This window comes from Rhinoraja longicauda, chromosome 29 (genome assembly GCF_053455715.1).
Source record: "Rhinoraja longicauda isolate Sanriku21f chromosome 29, sRhiLon1.1, whole genome shotgun sequence".
NCBI classification, from domain to species: Eukaryota; Metazoa; Chordata; class Chondrichthyes; order Rajiformes; family Arhynchobatidae; genus Rhinoraja; species Rhinoraja longicauda.
The window spans coordinates 11,915,527-11,932,890 of NC_135981.1; the positions used below are offsets into that span (position 1 = coordinate 11,915,527).

The 17,364-nt window shown below is 40.7% G+C and overlaps 1 protein-coding gene across 10 annotated transcripts in view; it reads left to right on the top strand.

The window, feature by feature from the left end:
* Window positions 1-17,364, top strand: part of LOC144607700 (protein TANC2-like) — a 458,126-nt gene that overhangs the window by 395,152 nt on the left and 45,610 nt on the right. For all 10 annotated transcript variants that reach the window (XM_078424723.1, XM_078424716.1, XM_078424717.1 and 7 more), the window contains 3 exons: window positions 12,411-12,647; window positions 13,109-13,294; window positions 14,443-14,536. In XM_078424723.1, coding sequence (XP_078280849.1) covers window positions 12,411-12,647; window positions 13,109-13,294; window positions 14,443-14,536 — 517 coding nt within the window. The remainder of the gene's footprint in view (window positions 1-12,410; window positions 12,648-13,108; window positions 13,295-14,442; window positions 14,537-17,364) is intronic.

Here is a 17,364-nt window from a genome sequence, read left to right on the forward strand (position 1 = left end):
TGGAGGCCAGTTCGTTGGATGCTTTCAAGAGAGAGCTGGATAGAGCTCTTAAGGATAGCGGAGTGAGGGGGTATGGGGAGAAGGCAGGAACGGGGTACTGATTGAGAGTGATCAGCCATGATCGCATTGAATGGCGGTGCTGGCTCGAAGGGCTGAATGGCCTACTCCTGCACCTATTGTCTATTGTCTATTATTGTCTAGTCCCCCCCTCTTTCAGGGCACCCTAATGTTTGGGACACAGCTTCACAGGTGTTTGTAATTGCTCAGATGCATTTAAATGCCTCCCTATTGCAGGTATAAGAGAATTCTCAGCACCTAGTCTTTCCTCCAGTCTTTCCATCACCTTTGGAAACATTTATTGCTGTTTATCAACATGAGAACCAAAGTTGTGCCAATGAAAGTCAAAGAAGCCATTATGAGACTGAGAAACAGCAACAAAACTGTTAGAGACATCAGCCAAACCTCTGGCCTACCACTGTTTGGAACATCATTAGGAAGAAAAGGAGCACTGGTGAGCTTACTAATTGCAAAGGAACTGGCAGGCCAAGGAGGACCTTCACAGCTGATGACAGAAGAATTCTCTCTATAATAAAGAAAAATCCTCAAACACCTGTCCGACATTTCAGAAACACTCTTCAGGAGTCGTGTCGATTTATCAATGACCACAGTCCGCAGTAGACTTCATGAACAGAAATACAGAGGCCACACTGCAAGATGCAAACCAGTGGTTAGGTGCAAAAATAGGATGGCCAGGTTACAGTTTGCCAAGAAGTACTTAAAAGAGCAACCACAGTTCTGGGAAAAAGGTCTTATGGACCGATGAGACAAAGATTAACATAGAGTGATGGCAAGAGCAAAGTATGGAGGAGAGAAGGAATTGTCCACTGTGCTATAGTCTCTCCCCAATTAATCAATATCTATATACTAAAACTCTCGTTTGTTACCTTGTTTGTGACTGAACTTCATCCAAAACGGTACACGATAGCGCGACAATTTTAGGCCAACCTTATTCACCGTTGTCACTTTAGTGATAATGCAAGTAGTTTTATTGAAATCGGTGTTATATTTTTAAAGTTATTCACATTTTAAAGTTTAAAAGGAGGGGAGGGGAGAAGGGAGAGAGGGGGAGGGGGGGAGGACAGGGTCTTGCACCAATGCATGAGAGGTTTGGGCCCAACGGGTCCACTTTGTCTAGTTCTTTTCTATTTTTGCTACTGAATTCCCATTTCCCCATATTGTGCTCCATCAGCCAATATTTTGCCAATTTGCTAATATTCCTTGCAGATTTTTTGTACTCCCTCACAAATTGCATTTCTACTTATTGTTGTATAGTCATCAAATTTGGCTAAATGATACATGATCTTTCTTCTTAGTTTCGCCCTCCACTATCCATGTCAAAATATTTATCCAAATGCCACTGTATTCATATATATAAAGTTACCTTTTTTATACAGCACCTTGTCAAATGTCTTCTGAAATTCCAAATATACTATAATAATAATAATAATAATAATAATAATAATGCATTACATTTATATAGCGCTTTTCATACACTCAAAGACGCTTTACAGGGATTTTAAAGAACATAGGGAAGTGAATAAATAGATAAATAAGTAAACGAACAGAGAAAGGAGACAGAAAGGAGCAATATATCTATTGCTTCCCTTTATATATGGCACAATCGCCAAAGAGCCTTAATAAGTTTGTCAGACACAGTTCCCTTTCATAAAGTAATGTTAACACTGTTAATTGTATGGTGACTTTCTAAATGTCTTGCTGCTATTTCCTCAATAACTCTAACCATTTCTCAGTGGCAGCTATCAGGGTCTCCACAAAGGACTGTATCTTGTCCCGTTGTATCTTGAACAGAGGTGTTACATTTGCAGTTTTTAAACCACAGAGGTCTGTCCAGGGTCTGGGGAAATTTGGAAGATTACAACTAAAGCATCCATGTTACCTGCAACCACTTCTTGTGAGAACGTAAGGTGCAGGCCTTCAGTTCCATTGGTCAGTCATTTGTTTACCAATAACTTTTTCTGTGATGAAAATGATTGAACTTTAACTTCACTTTTGCTACTGTATTTTCTGATACTATTGGGAGGGATACTTTTAATGTCTTTTACTCAAAATTGCATACAAAAATATCAAAGCAGAAAATCGCATTATTAATTCCACATATCCATTCCCTAAGTGACTAATGTTAGTTTTGCTAGCTTCCTCTTTTTAGATATAGTTATATCAGCTTTTGCTGCGTGTTTTTACTTTCCTTGGTAACTTACTTTCATAATCTATTTTTTCCATTTCTAATATTTTTATGTTAAAATTTGTTGTGTTTTTTTCATTTCCAACCTTCCGAGAGAGTGAGTAAAGGTTCACCAAACTGATGACAGGGCTGTAGTCCGGGGAGAGATTAGATCATTACTCATGAAAGTTTAGCAGAAGGAGAGAGGATCCTTGCATGGAGAAACCGACTGGTTTTGAGGGGGCAGGGGAGGGGTGAGAATGGTTATCCTGGCTCAGGGAGTAGGGGGTGGATTGGGAGTGGGGATGGGATGGCTTATCCCACTCAGCTTCAGGATGTTGGGTAAGGCATTTAGGACTAAAATGATGAGAAAAGTCTTCACAGAGCTCACTGAATATATTTAAGAAGGTAGTAAATACAATCGGAATGGAGGAGACGTGAGGATACGGCATTTAGTTATAGATCATCCATGATTATATCAAGATAATAGTTTCAGACCCACGTTTCTCATTTGCAAACTGGTAATGAAGTTCTATCATGTTACAATCAGTCTGCCCTTGAGGGTCCTTTCACTACGAGATCACTCATTAATTCTGTCTCATTACCAGTGAATACTCCTAAAAAAGACTGTACCACGATTAGTTCCACAGCTTAATATTGTAAGAAACTATCCTAAGTACACTCTACAATTAAATGCTCAAAGCCATCTTTGCCAATTTGATTTTGATGTGAAGCTTAAAGGTATCCATTTCACTGCAGTATCTTCTCTATAAGCCCCCAATCATTTGATTTTCTTTCATTCTTTAATAGTTTCTTAAATCTCTGCAATCCTTTGACCTAGGACTAATATTCAGAATATTGAATGTCTTTCTTTTTTACAGCATTCGTAATGTCCTTGGTCAACCACTGATGGATATTTCTTCTCAAAGTTATATTAATTCTCACTTAATTGATAATTATGAAATGTCTCCTTAAATATCTGCCACTGTTCATCAACCATCTGATCTTTCATTTTTATTTATAGTTAGTACTATTTTGGGTCCGATAAATTACTGCTAACTGACTTGTCTCTGCCCAAACTGATTTTGTATTTTGATCTTCTGAGCCAAAATCATAACTCATCATTGTATTGATCTCATCGTTTGTTAACCGAGCCATTCCATCTCCTTTTCCTTTTTCCATATTCTTCCAAAGAGTCCAAGTATCCTGGAATATTTAGTTCCCAGCCTTTATCACCTTGCAGCCGAGCCTTGTTATTGTACTTGGTCATATGGATGTGTTCCTTTTTGTACTATCAATTCTTCCAACGTTTTGCAAATGTGTACATTACAATAGCGATGTTGTAAATTTGTTTTTAAATCAATTTCTTTACATTTGCAATTCTTTTTGCAAATGCATCCATATAGTTCTATTCCTTATTGCTTATCACACTCTGGTTATCATTGCCAATTTTTGTGCCCTGCCTTGTCCTTTCTCTTTAACCTTCAGAATTTCCCTCACCTGAACCTTGCCTTTACAAGTTGTTTTTTTAAAATGTTTTATTTAGTGTGATTTTTTTCAATGTCCTTTATAATAATAATAATAATAATGTATTTTATTTATATAGCGCTTTTCATATACTCAAAGACGCTTTACAGAGATTTAGAGAACATAGGGAAATTAATAAATAGATAAATAAGTAAATAAATAAACGAACAGAGAAAGGAGACAGAAGGTGAGGTGACCTTCAGTGGTTGAAGGCAGTACTGAACAGGTGAGACTTCAGCGATGTTTTGAATGTGGTGAGTGTGGAGGAGTCTCTAACGTTTTGGGGTAGTGAGTTCCATAGGGTGGGAGCAGCGATGGAGAAAGCCCTGTCCCCCCAGGATCTGAGTTTGGTCCGGATGTGGGGGGATAGGAGAGTGGCAGCAGCAGAGCGGAGGGTGCAGGTGGGAGTGTGCCTGTGGAGGAGGTCGGTCAGGTAGGATGGGGCCAGGTTATGGAGGGCTTTGTAGGTTATGAGGAGGATTTTGTACTGGATTCTCTGGGGGATGGGGAGCCAGTGGAGTTTATAAAGGACGGGGGTGGTATGGTCACGGATCGGGGTGTGGGTGAGTAGACGGGCAGCGGAGTTTTGAATGTATTGAAGTTTACTGATGATTTTTGAGGGTGCGCCATAGAGGAGGCTGTTGCAGTAGTCCAGACGGGAGGTGATGAAGGCGTGGATGAGGGTTTCTGCAGCTGTGGAGGAGAGGGATGGACGGAGACGGGCAATGTTTTTGAGGTGGAAGAAGGCTGTCTTTGTGATGTGTTTGATGTGTTTGTCGAAGGAGAGGGCTTGATCAAAGATGATTCCAAGATTCCGGATGTGAGGTGAGGTGGATACTGGGAGACCATCAATGTTGAGGATGAAGTTTTGGGTGGATTTGGTGAGCGTTTTTGGACCAATGATGATGATTTCAGATTTGTTGCAATTGAGTTTGAGGAAATTTGATTGAAGCCAAGATTTTATTTCAGTGATGCAGTTTGTCAGTGTAGAGTGTGTGGTGGGGGAGATTGACTTGGTGGAGATGAGGAGCTGGATATCATCGGCGAAGCAGTGGAAGTTGAGACCATGACGGCGGATTAATTGACCAAGGGGGAACAGGTAGAGGATGAAGAGGAGGGGGCCAAGGACTGAGCCTTGGGGGACACCTTGGGGGAGGGGAGCGGTGGGGGATTTACAGTTGTTAATGGAGATGAACTGGTGTCTGTCAGAGAGGTAAGATTTGAACCAGGATAGGGCTGTGCCGGTGATGTTAAGGGAGGTTTCAAGTCGGGTGAGGAGAATGGAGTGATTTATGGTGTCAAAGGCGGCGCTGAGGTCAAGTAGGATGAGGATGTTGAGGTTGCCAGCGTTGGAGGAGAGGAGAATGTCGTTTGTGATTTTGAGGAGCGCAGTTTCAGTACAGTGGTTTGAGCGGAATCCGGATTGGAAAGTTTCATACAGGTTATTGGTAGAGAGGTGGTATTTGAGTTGGGAAGCTACAGCACGTTCCAAAACTTTGGACAGAAAGGATAGGTTAGAGATTGGTCTGAAGTTGTTTGGGGTGTCAGGGTTTAGACCAGGTTTTTTCAGAATGGGGGTGACAGCAGCGATTTTGAGGGATGGCGGGACGATGCCAGTGGACAGGGAGGAGTTTATTGTTGCAGTGATAAGTGGAGAGAGAGCAGGAAGGCAGGCCTTGACAAAGCTGGAGGGGATGGGGTCCAGAGAGCAGGTGGCAGTTTTTATTCCTGTGAAGCGGTCAGAGAGGTCGGTGGTGGAGATTGGGGAGAATTGAGGCAGGGGCTGACAGGATAAGGGGGGGCAGGTGGTTTGAGGGGGAGCAGGTGCGTTGGTGGTTAAGGTGCTGTAGATGTTGTCTATTTTGCTTTGGAAGAATGAAAGGAAAGTGGTGCATTTGTCAACTGTGAATGATTGGGAGATGGTGTCCAGGGGGCTGAGGAGTTTGTTTATTGTAGAGAAGAGTGTTTTGGGGTTTCCGGAGCCAGAGTGAATTATTTGAGAGTAGTAGGTGGAGTGGGCGCGGGAGAGGGCATCTTTGTAGTGCTGCATGTGGTCTTTGTAGGCTTGGGAGTGAATTGTGAGACCTGTTTTGTTGCGGAGTCTTTCAAGTTGGTGGGCATGAGTTTTCATCACGCGGAGTTCAGGGGTAAACCAGGGAGCAGAGTGGGTGAAGGAAACTGTTTTGGAATTTATGTATGGAAATTATTTCAACCCCTGATCTACCTGCATAATTTCAAAATGCCATTATGCATTTTTGAAGGTTATTGCTGCAATGTTGCGGTATAATATCCAACTTAGAAAGATGATCATTACTGCAACAGTTTTTTATTTGTTTTGCTTTCTACTGAATCTATTCAATCAAGGGTGCTGTGTTGTGCACATTATCTTGCCCAATGATGCTAGAAAAATATGTAAATTTCAAAATCTTTGCTAAAGAGAGGAGATCCGTGGCACTGCAGTGGTTTCTTCCTTTTGGCACAAGGCACAGAGAAAGATGACAAACAATAACCTCCAACCCTAACCAGTTTATAACTCAGCCAAAATTCATGAAAATATTTATGTTAAACAATATTGAATTAATTAGCTTGCAAGGTGACAGGAGTACACCTGTACTAAAATTATATTGCATTTGAATTTTGTGCAATCAAGTTTTTGGATGTGATAAACCTAATCCGAGGCAAAACATTTAATACAAAATCATTCTTAACATTTTGAGAGTTTTGAATTCCTCACTGTTAACAATAAAAGTGTGCAACTTAAAACCTCCCAACATCTAATTTATTTATATAACAGCTTTAACAATGTAAGCTATCCTGGTTCACAGGATCATTCTTCATCTCTTTACCACACTGTCTAACATTTACAAAAGTAATTGCAATGATTCACCTGACAACTACAACGGTACCTTTCAAAACTGTCACCTTTTACCAAGACAGTCATTGGCAGCGGGCACTTGGGAACACCACTATCTGTGGATTACTCTCCAAGTCACATACTGTCCAGGCGTGGAAATATAGATAGACACAAAATGCTGGAGTAACTCAGTGGGTCAGGCAGCATCTCTGGAGAAAAGGAATAGGTGACGTTTCGGGTCAAGACCCTACATCAGACTGAGAGTCAGTGAGGGGAACACAGGAGGTCCCTGTGTCAATTAAATATAATTGTTCTTTCGTTTCTTGGTTTGAATCCTGGAAGATACGGATCAATAAGATTAGAATGATTCAAGAATGTGGCTTACCACCATCTTCTTAAGGGCAATTATGGATGAACAATTAATGCCAACGCACCCAAGATTACCCTCCCCCACAACCAAAAAAATAAAATAAGATAATTCCAAAAAACATTATGTTATAACATAATATGTAACAACCAAAATATAATAATGGCCATTTTCAGGTTGTTTTATTTCATTTCAGTTTCTAACCTGGTATTTCTTAGATTGGGTTGGACTTGCTCTTTTGATGTGAATTCCACATAAGACACAAATCAAGTTGCGTTGTTCAGCAATCAGTGCTCTCCTTGGAGATTTGACAGAGCAAATTGGCAAAGTGCGCAGTGCTCTCCTTGGAGATTTGACAGGGCGGCACGGTGGTGCATCGGTAGAGTTGCTGCCTTTCAGCGAATGCAGCGCCGGAGATCCAGATTCGATCCCGACCACGGGTGCTGTCTGTACAGAGTTTGTACGTTCTCCCCGTGACCTGCATGGGTTTTCTCCAAGATCTTCGGTTTCCTCCCACACCCCAAAGACGTACAGGTTTGTAGGTTAATTGGCTTGGTAAATGTAATAATTGTCCCTAGTGTGTGTAGGATAGTGTTAATATGCGGGGATCGCTGGTCGGTGCGGACTCGGTGGGCCGAAGGGTCTGTTTCCGCGCTGTATTTCTAAACTAAACTAAGCACAGACCACGGCAGGTCACTCCAGGGCGATGAAGTCTGGTACAGTGTTTCGGAGGATACAAATTTACAATAAGCTTAGTCTTTGTCGATCTCTGAGTAAAGTAGTTGTAATTTTGGAAAATACGTAAATTGGGCTAAAAATGAAGAGGGAAATTGTTTTCATGAGTGTAATTTTGCACCATGAATGGATTGTCCTGTATTTTTGTTGATGTTTCTGTGGAATTATGACTGTTCGAGTGCTGAATCGATACAACAAAAAGGAGATGCTTGTATTTATGCGGCATCTTTCACAGCCTCAATGTCCCAAAGCACTTTACAGGCAACTAAATACTTCCTGAAGTTTAGTCTTGTAACAGGAAACAATCGCCAACTCTGTGCATGCCATCTCCCACAAACAGCAATGTGATGAACACTAGATAATCTGGTTATGTTAAAAGATAGATATTGATTCAGACTAAAGCCTTGAGATCTTTTATTTTCACCTGAGAATACAGACAGGGGATTGGTTTAACATTATACTGCTGTCTCAGCAATGTACCAGCTGTTAGAATAGAATTTTGAATAGAATATCAGAAATCTCAACTTAAATTTTATCTTTCACTGGTGGTCAGCATGAACTTCACTGGTGATAAATGTTAAATGAAATGTTAGAAATGTTGCAACATAAGCATGCAAATTATGAATTTATTTTCACTATGCTGTTGGCCAGGGGTGTCAAACTACCTGCCCGCGGGCCGCATCCGGCCTGCAAAGGGGTCCAATCCCGCCCATGGGATGATTTGGGGAAAAGCCAGCGCTGTTAGATTAGAAACATAGAAAATAGGTGCAGGAGGAGGCCATTCGGCCCTTCGAGCCAGCACCGCCATTCATTGCGATCATGGCTGATCTTTCCCAATCAATACCCCGAGCCTGCCTTCTCAACATATCCCTTGATTCCATTAGTCCCTAGAGCTCTATCTAACTCTCTCTTAAATCCATCCAGTGATTTGGCTTCCACTGCCCTCTGTGGCAGAGAATTCCACAAATTCACAACTCTCTGGGTGAAAAAGGTTTTTTCTCACCTCAGTTTTAAATGGCCTCCCCTTTATTCTAAGACTGTGGCCCCTGGTTCTGGACTCGCCCATCATTGGGAACATTTTTCCTGCATCTAGCTTGTCCAGTCCTTTTATAATTTTATATGTTTCTTTAAGATCCCCTCTCATCCTTCTAAACTCCAGTGAAATCAAGCCTAGTCTTTTCAATCTTTCCTCATATGTCAGTCCCGCCATCCCAGGGATCAATCTCGTGAACCTACGCTGCACTGCCTCAATTACAACAGAAAAAGTGAGCTACTCGACCGCTTAAACTCGCAGGAAATATGAATTTTGCACAGAAGGAAAATGCAAGTCCGATCTGCAGCTGTCACCTCCCCAGCTCCCAGGGGTGAGTGGAAGCTACGCCCATATCCGGTCATGCATTGATGTGGGCGGGAAGTTGCTGGCGCTTGGGTAGGTGGGGAGTCTCAGCATTGTTGTGGACACCAGGAAATGCCTGGGCTGCCACCACAGAGACCACCACCATGTACCTGAGACCCAGGTGAGTGTGTGGATTGAGGCTGGTGGGAAGTCACCGCACTGTGAATGGGGCCACAGCCAGCGATCCAAAATCTGAGCTGCTCTCCAGGGTGGGGGCTCTGGGTTTTGGTTAAGGTTAGGTGGGATGTGAAGACGTGCTGGTAGTTATGTGGGAATAGGGAAGATAAGGGAGAAGGTGGTGGTAAAGGAAGGGGAGGGGGAGCAGATGAGGGAAGGGAGGGTTTTTAGGGAGGAGGATGGGAAGAGAGGGTGTCGAGGGAGGGGATTGGGGGAGTAGGTGGTAAAGAAAGGGAGGGAGGGGATGAGGAAGGGAGCAGATGAGTGAAAGAATGGTGTTTAGGGATGAGGGAAGAGAGGGATTTAGGGATGAGGTAAGGAAAGAGAGAGGATGGAGGGGAGTGGGGAAGTAGTTGGAAGGAAGGAAGTGGGGATGGGAGAAGGGATAGGCTGAGGAAAGGGAGAGAGAGCAGGTGAGGAAGAAGGTGAGGGTAGAGAAACAAAATTCGTAAAGTGAAACACTTTGTAGTTATAGCAGAGACTGAGACACGAGTGCAGGTTGAAAAAACGAAGGCAACGAAAGCTGTGGGAGCACGCGCTCAGGCGTGCACAACTGATCCGGCCCGCATGAAGTCACATTTTGCCCGTTCCGGCCCGTGACCTAAAATGAGTTTGACACCCCTGCCGTAGGCCAATCACCTGAAAGTTGCAATCTTGTCATCATCCGTTCCTTAGATAGGACATATAATTATTTGGGTTTAATGCAGACTATGAAAAACAAGTTGAGCACACTGGTAACAGCAGTGGCTGTTGGCCTTAACAATATTCTAACTGTATTGCTGATGATATGCTCCAGCTCAGGTTGTGCCTATATCCAGTCTCTGCAGTACAGCTACAATACTGCCATCTGCCTGACCACGGAAGATTGTCTAGGTCTGTCTTGTACAGGACAAATCTGATATAACTAATTGCCATCAGTAACTTTCTCACCCATAACTTGTTCACTGTGCTTAGTTTGGATTCATTTATGACCACTTAGTTCTGCACACAGTTCTTAATCTACGTATTGGTATTGGTTTATTATTGTCATGTGTACCGAGATAAAATGAAAAGCTGTATTTGTGTACTATCTAATCAAATTATACTATATATGAATACAATGCAACCATACAGAAGTGCAACAAGAAAAATGCCCGAGTGCATGTGTTACAGCATTATAGAGCAAGTGTAGGTAAAAAGATTACAAGGTCTGAATTGAGGTAGGTTTGTAGATAGGGATTACAGCCTAGCTATGGCAGGATGGTTCAGTAGTCTGATAACAGCGGAAAATAAGGTGTTCCTGGATCTGCTAGTATGTGCTTTCAAGCTTTTCGATCTTCTGCCCAACAGGAGAGAGGAGAAAAGGGAATGACCAGTTTGTAAATGATCCTTGTTTGTGTTGGCTACCTTCCTGAGGCAGCATGATGTATAAAAGGAGATAAAGTGGAGGGAGGCTTGTTTTTGTGACGAATTGAGCTATATCCACAACTGTGCTATTTCTTGTGGTCTTGCAAAAATACGGAGAAAAGAACAGAATTCTTGAGGTCAGGTGAAAATAACTGCCTTTAGGGTTTAGTTAATGTTTGTTGCAATGTGGCATGAAGAAGTCGTAGTAAAATTGAAATCAGAGGAAGCCAGGGAAAACTCCCCAGTAACCAGAATCCTTCTGCACGCAAAGGAAGATGGTCATTGCTGTTGGAGCTTTTTTATCTCAGTCCCAAGACTTCAGGGCAGTGCCTAATGTTATTTGATCATCAATGACACTCTTTGCAACATTAGATCAGAAGTGGAGATGTGATGATTACATGATGGTCAGTTCAATTCACAGTCCCTGAAATAACTAAGCAAGGCTTTTATTCTTGTCTGAGCTAATTAGTGGATCATATCCCCAGTATTGGGGATTACTTAGGACTGAGTTTGTGAATTATTTATTGAAGGCAGTAGTTATAGAGAACAGTTGGAAATAAAATGTACCTATTGTGAAGGCAAGTTTAACATTAGAAATGAAATATTTGTTCCTCTGTCATTTTAATTGTAGTCAGAATTTGAACATACAGCAAGAATAGCAATTATCTCAAAATTTTAATATTTTAATGGGAATAATAATAATATAATAATAAACATTTATTTTATATAGCGTTTTTCCAAGTGCTCAAAGACGCTTTACAAAAACAGTCAAGACATAAAAACAAACAAACGAACTGTCCTGACGGAGAAGCGGCGAACAAATAGCGCCAGCGTCCTCTCACGTCAGGGTCCGGCAGTAGACAATAAAGAACACAAGACACACAATTACAATTTTAACACAAACAGCCATCACAGTGATTGCTCCAGGCACACCCTCACTGTGATGGAAGGCAAAGAAAAGTCTTATCTCCTCCTCATTCTTCTCCCATGGTGTCACGAGGCGATCGAGGCTCCCGACTTTTGGAGCCCCCACCGGGCGATGGAAAGTCCCAGGGCCGAGCCGAGCAGGCCGATGAAAGTCCTGAGCCCCCACCGGGCGATGGAAAGTGCCGCGGCCAGGCCACGCAGGGCGATGAGGGGCCTGCGAGCGGGTCAATCAAACCTCGCGCTTCGGGGCGGTCGAAGCTGCTGCGGCTGGAGCTCCCAAAAGCCGGTCGCCAGCCAGGGACCTGCGAACTCCCGATGTTGCGGTCTGCAGGGCCCACGGCCGAAGCCTCTGAGTCCAGGCCCTGCGACCGGAGTCTTCAAGGTCGATCCCAGCTGGAGGTCGCCAACTCCACGGTGTTAGGCCGTAGCGCGAACGGAGACACAACACGGTAAAGGTCGCCGTTGAGGAGGAGATTGGAAAAAAAAGGAGATTGGAAAATAAGGTGTTCCTAGATCCTGGAAAATGTGCTATGTTTCAATTGAAAATATTGTGAACCTATTGAACATACATTTTTACAGCATAATAGAGACAAATACAAACCATGTTTCATTCAGTTTATTATTGTCACAAGCTTTTTTTTTTTACTGCATTTTGAATATAGTTGTAGTGGAGAAAAAGATCAGCTGACTATTTCACCCAACAGGCCCAAAGCACAGCACACATTGTACACTTATTGTAGAGATCCTGATTTATTTTTTTGACCGTCACGCTAATGCTGAGAATCTTATCAATAAATAGGTGAGTCGTTTGCTTATTTTGGGTGGTGCCAATGTGAATTACCGGACTGAAGTGTTGAACAACGCCCCGATACTCTGCGTTCAGGCCCACCTTGGTAACTCGGACATGGTTGCACTCCTGCTTGAGTTTGGAGCGAATGTGGAGGCCTGCTCAGAGAGTGGACTGACTCCTTTGGGATATGCAGCTGCTTCTGGACACCTCACTGTTGTTCATCTACTTTCCAAAAAGCATGCAAAGGTAAGTCCTCAAAATTATATGCAAAAATTTGATTTGTGGTGACAATTTATACTGAATTTATACAATTTATTACTGCGACATTTTTCTTTATTTTTGGTTTCTACTGAATCTATTCAATTAGCTGATCTACTTTGTCATGTCAATTAAAAAATCATGTTCATTGATTCTAAATGAGATTTAAGTAAAAACCTCCTGCACTGTTTTTTCTCTTTGCTATCAAACTGTGTTCCTTGAACTATAGTGAGTGAAGCTAATTCTAGACAGATTGCTGAGTCAAAATAGTTAGGACCGCAGTACTTAATGATTTTAATCTACATCGAGTCGAAGATGTTTGGGGTGAATCATATGAAGCTTTTATTCTGTAGGAAATACCAATCTTCAATTAAATTTTCCTAATGCCTTACTTTGATGGAAGTGAATCGAGGTTCCTGATCATGCTAATATTTTCCTCTTTTCCAAAGGTGGACCACTTGGATAAGAATGGGCAGTGCGCCTTAGTCCATGCAGCTTTGCGTGGACACTTGGAAATTGTTAAGTTTCTGATCCAGGCCGATTGGACACTGGCAGGGCAACAGCAGGGCGTGTTTAAAAAGAGCCACGCAGTTCAACAAGCACTCATAGCTGCAGCAAGCATGGGATATACTGAGGTGTGTAATGTGTATGATGAATATTGAAATTGTTTCATGACTTAAAATCCCATAAAAACTAGGAATCTCATTGTATTTTGTCCAAGTGCTGGGTATAAAAATATGATCCACAGAGGGGGGAAAGACACCATAGATCAGCTTTCCAATGGACCTTGCAGAGCATTTAAAATTTGTTGAGTTATGAATGTTCAACAATATATCATTTGGAATTTGATCCTTCTGTGTGCGATCTTGAAAAAAGCGGGCTGCAAAAAATATCATAAAAATGATCAGTATAAAAGCATTTAACTGCAGCAAGGCTTACTTTTAATATGTTTTGGCAGGATCTGATCCATGTGGACTTGAATCAAATTGGTAGGCAAAGCATTTATTGAACAAAGATAGATGATGTGAGAAAATTAAAAACATTTCTATGTGAGGGAAAAAGCGAACATATCACAATGAGAGTCTAATGAAATAGATATTAACACAAAATCAAAAGGTTTCATTTTGGGAACACGAGACTGCAGATGCTGGAATCTGAAGCAATCAACGATCTAATTGAGGAGTACAGCTTCAACAACATCCAACGATGGAAGAACATTTGTAATTAATTTTCAAAAAGAAATAAGAAGAATTCTTGAAGCAAGGGGAAAAATAGTAATGGGGAGGAACTCTAAAATAGTCCTAATTGATACGTTCTACCAAAGGTCTAGCACAATTGGATAATTGGTCTCTTTCATTATGGAGAGGTTGAAGGTTTGAAACTGCGATCTTATTTGGTTCTGCACAAAAGTATCTGCTGTCAATCACTGCCCTAGATGGGATTTTGGAAAGTTGCATTTTGGAAAGATATATTTGAGGCATCTTTACCTGATGTATTTTAGCCAAGAATCTTATAGGATTTCTTGAAACTCAATTTGAACAGGTGAATTTTGGTATGCTTCTGCCATGTACTGAAATGTTGCAGTTTTAAGTTGCCCAAAGCTGAGATTGGTGCTTTTCTGCTTTGTGGCACAAATCATTGGTGAACCAAAACACCTTGATGTAGGTTAGCATAGAAAATCTATTATCTGCAAACCTTTTATTAGATAATGCAAAATATGACCCACAAAAGTCAGAAACAAATTGATCTCATTCTTGTAATATTCTTTTGAACTTTATTTCAGATTGTCTCTTATCTATTGGATCTGCCGGAAAAGGACGAGGAAGAAGTGGAACGGGCTCAGATTAACAGTTTTGATACCCTTTGGGGAGAAACAGGTATGTAACAGCTAAAATATTGATGGAAATCATAGCTTGTATAGTGATGGAGCTCATGATAAACCTGGAGACAGAGAAATGCAGATGCTGGTTTACTGGAGCAACTCAGCAGGTCAGGCAGCATCTCTGGAGAACATAGATAGGGACATTTCAGATAGGGACCCGTCTTTCAAAGAATTGACCCGAATCATCACCTATCCATGTTTTTCAAAGATGCTGCCTGACCCACTGAGTTGCTTCAGTATTTTGTGTCTTGCTTCACACAATAAACTTACCGCTGCAACTGAATTCACAACAACCTGTCTTAACAGTGCTGTTGGATGCAATGGGAATGGTCTCTATTGCACTTCAAGAGAAACTGAGACCGGGTCAAGATTTGGCCTGGGTTGAAATTTGGCCTTAATCTGTTCTCTGTAAAGGGCTACCCTTGTACACTCTGTAAAGGGCTGCCCTTGTACACTCTGTAAAGGGCTGCCCTTGTACACTTCTAAACATCCTGAAAATTAATGCTAATATTAATCTTCAGTTTGAAAAGGGTAAGTAATTATTCTTAACCCATCATCCACTGATCAAATGAGTCTAAAGATGCCAATGTGGAGATATCACCAATATTTAATTTGGCTCACATAGTTTTCAAAGCACTGGCTATATTTTGCTCTGTGTATCCAACAGTCCTTCCATGTCTAAATTGATCTGTCTGATTAAATCATATATATTTTATTTTTATTTAAGTCTTCTACTTGGCTCAATCAGATTGCAACCAAAGTAGCGTCAGTGTTTTACTTTAAAATTAGTTGACTTCCCAGAATGCAACACCTCACATTTATCTACATTAAACAACATTTATTATTCCTCAGCCCAAGATCTTGCTGTAATTTTTGATAACCAAAGTTAAAAATATTAATACCATTGCAGTGAGCAATTGAAGTCAGACCACCGTGTTGATTTAAGTTCCAAAAACTATTCCATGATATCTTTTAGACAGACTACAATTTTTTTGATGTATGTTCAGAACAAATCCAAATTGGAAATTATTGAAAGCTTGGACAATTGAATGAATTGAGTTCAGGTTCAAAAAATAAATTTTCTTTGCACTGTTGATTTTTCACTCGAGACTGAAGGCTCGGGAACAATAGAAAGTCTGAATAAAATGGAACCATTTTTATCCTTGAATTTTGCAAATCAATATTCAACCCAGTTACTCTTTTGTGCAATTATAATACAATGACAAGACACCTAAAACTGGTGGTTAATATTATTCAAACTATAATCAGTGGAAAGTAGTCCTAAACAGAAATAAAGAATTTTGACATGAATGAGTTAATCTAAAAAGCCACAAATAACCAGATGTAGCAAAAAAAGTTAACATCAATTGGATAACCAGATTGTTGTTTCTGGAAAACTTAAGTTGCAATATAGCAAAGCAAGGCGATAACTTGACTCGTGCTTTAACTACTCTTCTTTTACACTGGTTGAAGTAACCCAGTATTGTAAGTATTTCTTAGAAGGATCCAAGGAAAATGTGAGCTTAAGCATGTTTACTGAAACTGTGTCCAGAGTTCTCTTCACTCATCTCCAACTGCCAGAATGATTTATAGAATTGGAAACTTTCACATACGAATAGAAATCTGTTTCAAAGCACGAGTAACTTCAGAGCAGTTAGCCATTTGAGAACCTTTTAAACTGTGCGTTTCAAGTTTAAACATTGGCTCCAGGCCACCACACTGTATTTAGAGTGTGAGATCACTTCTTTCCAGTGGTTTCAACACCAATAACAGGGAATGCTTTTCGGTATAATCGGCAGTTTTACCACAAACTATGTTAGTGCAAGGCAGACTATTTGTGCCTGTTTCTGAGCCCTGACACATTCACTTGGAAGCTTAATTGGAATTATTTTAACTAGGTTCTTAAGTTTAATAATCTGCATCTGCCTTATGTCACCCTATGTATCCAGTCTCCAACTCCTTTCAATCACCTCACCATGGAGAGCAACTGTTCTTACACAGTGCTCTTGGCTTTGTCATCTGTCACTTTGCTGTTTAAAAACCACAAAAAGAGCATTTCTCTTTTAATTATGACTCTTTGTTTCTTTCTGTTCCATGTAAAAAAACATAAAATCATGACTTTTGAGTGTTTGTAATTAATCTTGTTTTGTTATGATTATGTTTGTCAAGTGTTTATAACCAGGAAGGGTATTTTTGGAAGCCGGAGTTTAATTTTCTCGATTTGATAGGAGCTGACAACACTAAGTTTCAAACTTAGAAACAAACCCAATAATTTATTGTATACATGGATTTTTCTAAAGGCTGTCTTAACAATAATTTCTGAGACATCTCCACAGTGCCCCCAAATGAATGTCATTGATCCAGCAGTTCAAAGAAAATTATTCAGTCACGCACAATTTTCTCCCAACAGTGTAGAATTCACCAGTATTGTCAGTATAAGTTCATTTTCAAGCATCCATAAATATAAAAATGAGATATATAAAAGGGGATTAATAATTTGCAGATATCAGAAATAAGCAGGTTTTAAAATAATTACATTTGATAAGATAAAGAATGACCAAATGTGGCGCCACAGAGAAATACAAGGCATATTTCCCCACACCAGCATGAGGCCATTTGTCATAAGGCCATCAGGGATCACTAATAAAACACTTTTATTTTCTATTTCAAAAGTGACATTTGTTGGTTCCTGACGTGTCATCTGGAAATAAATGGAAACTGAGATCACATCTCTGCTGAGGATCTTTGTTAATGTAGAACAGCTTAGGAAAATTTTGTATTAAACAGTTACATATATTACTGTGTTGTGTAACATGTATGAAA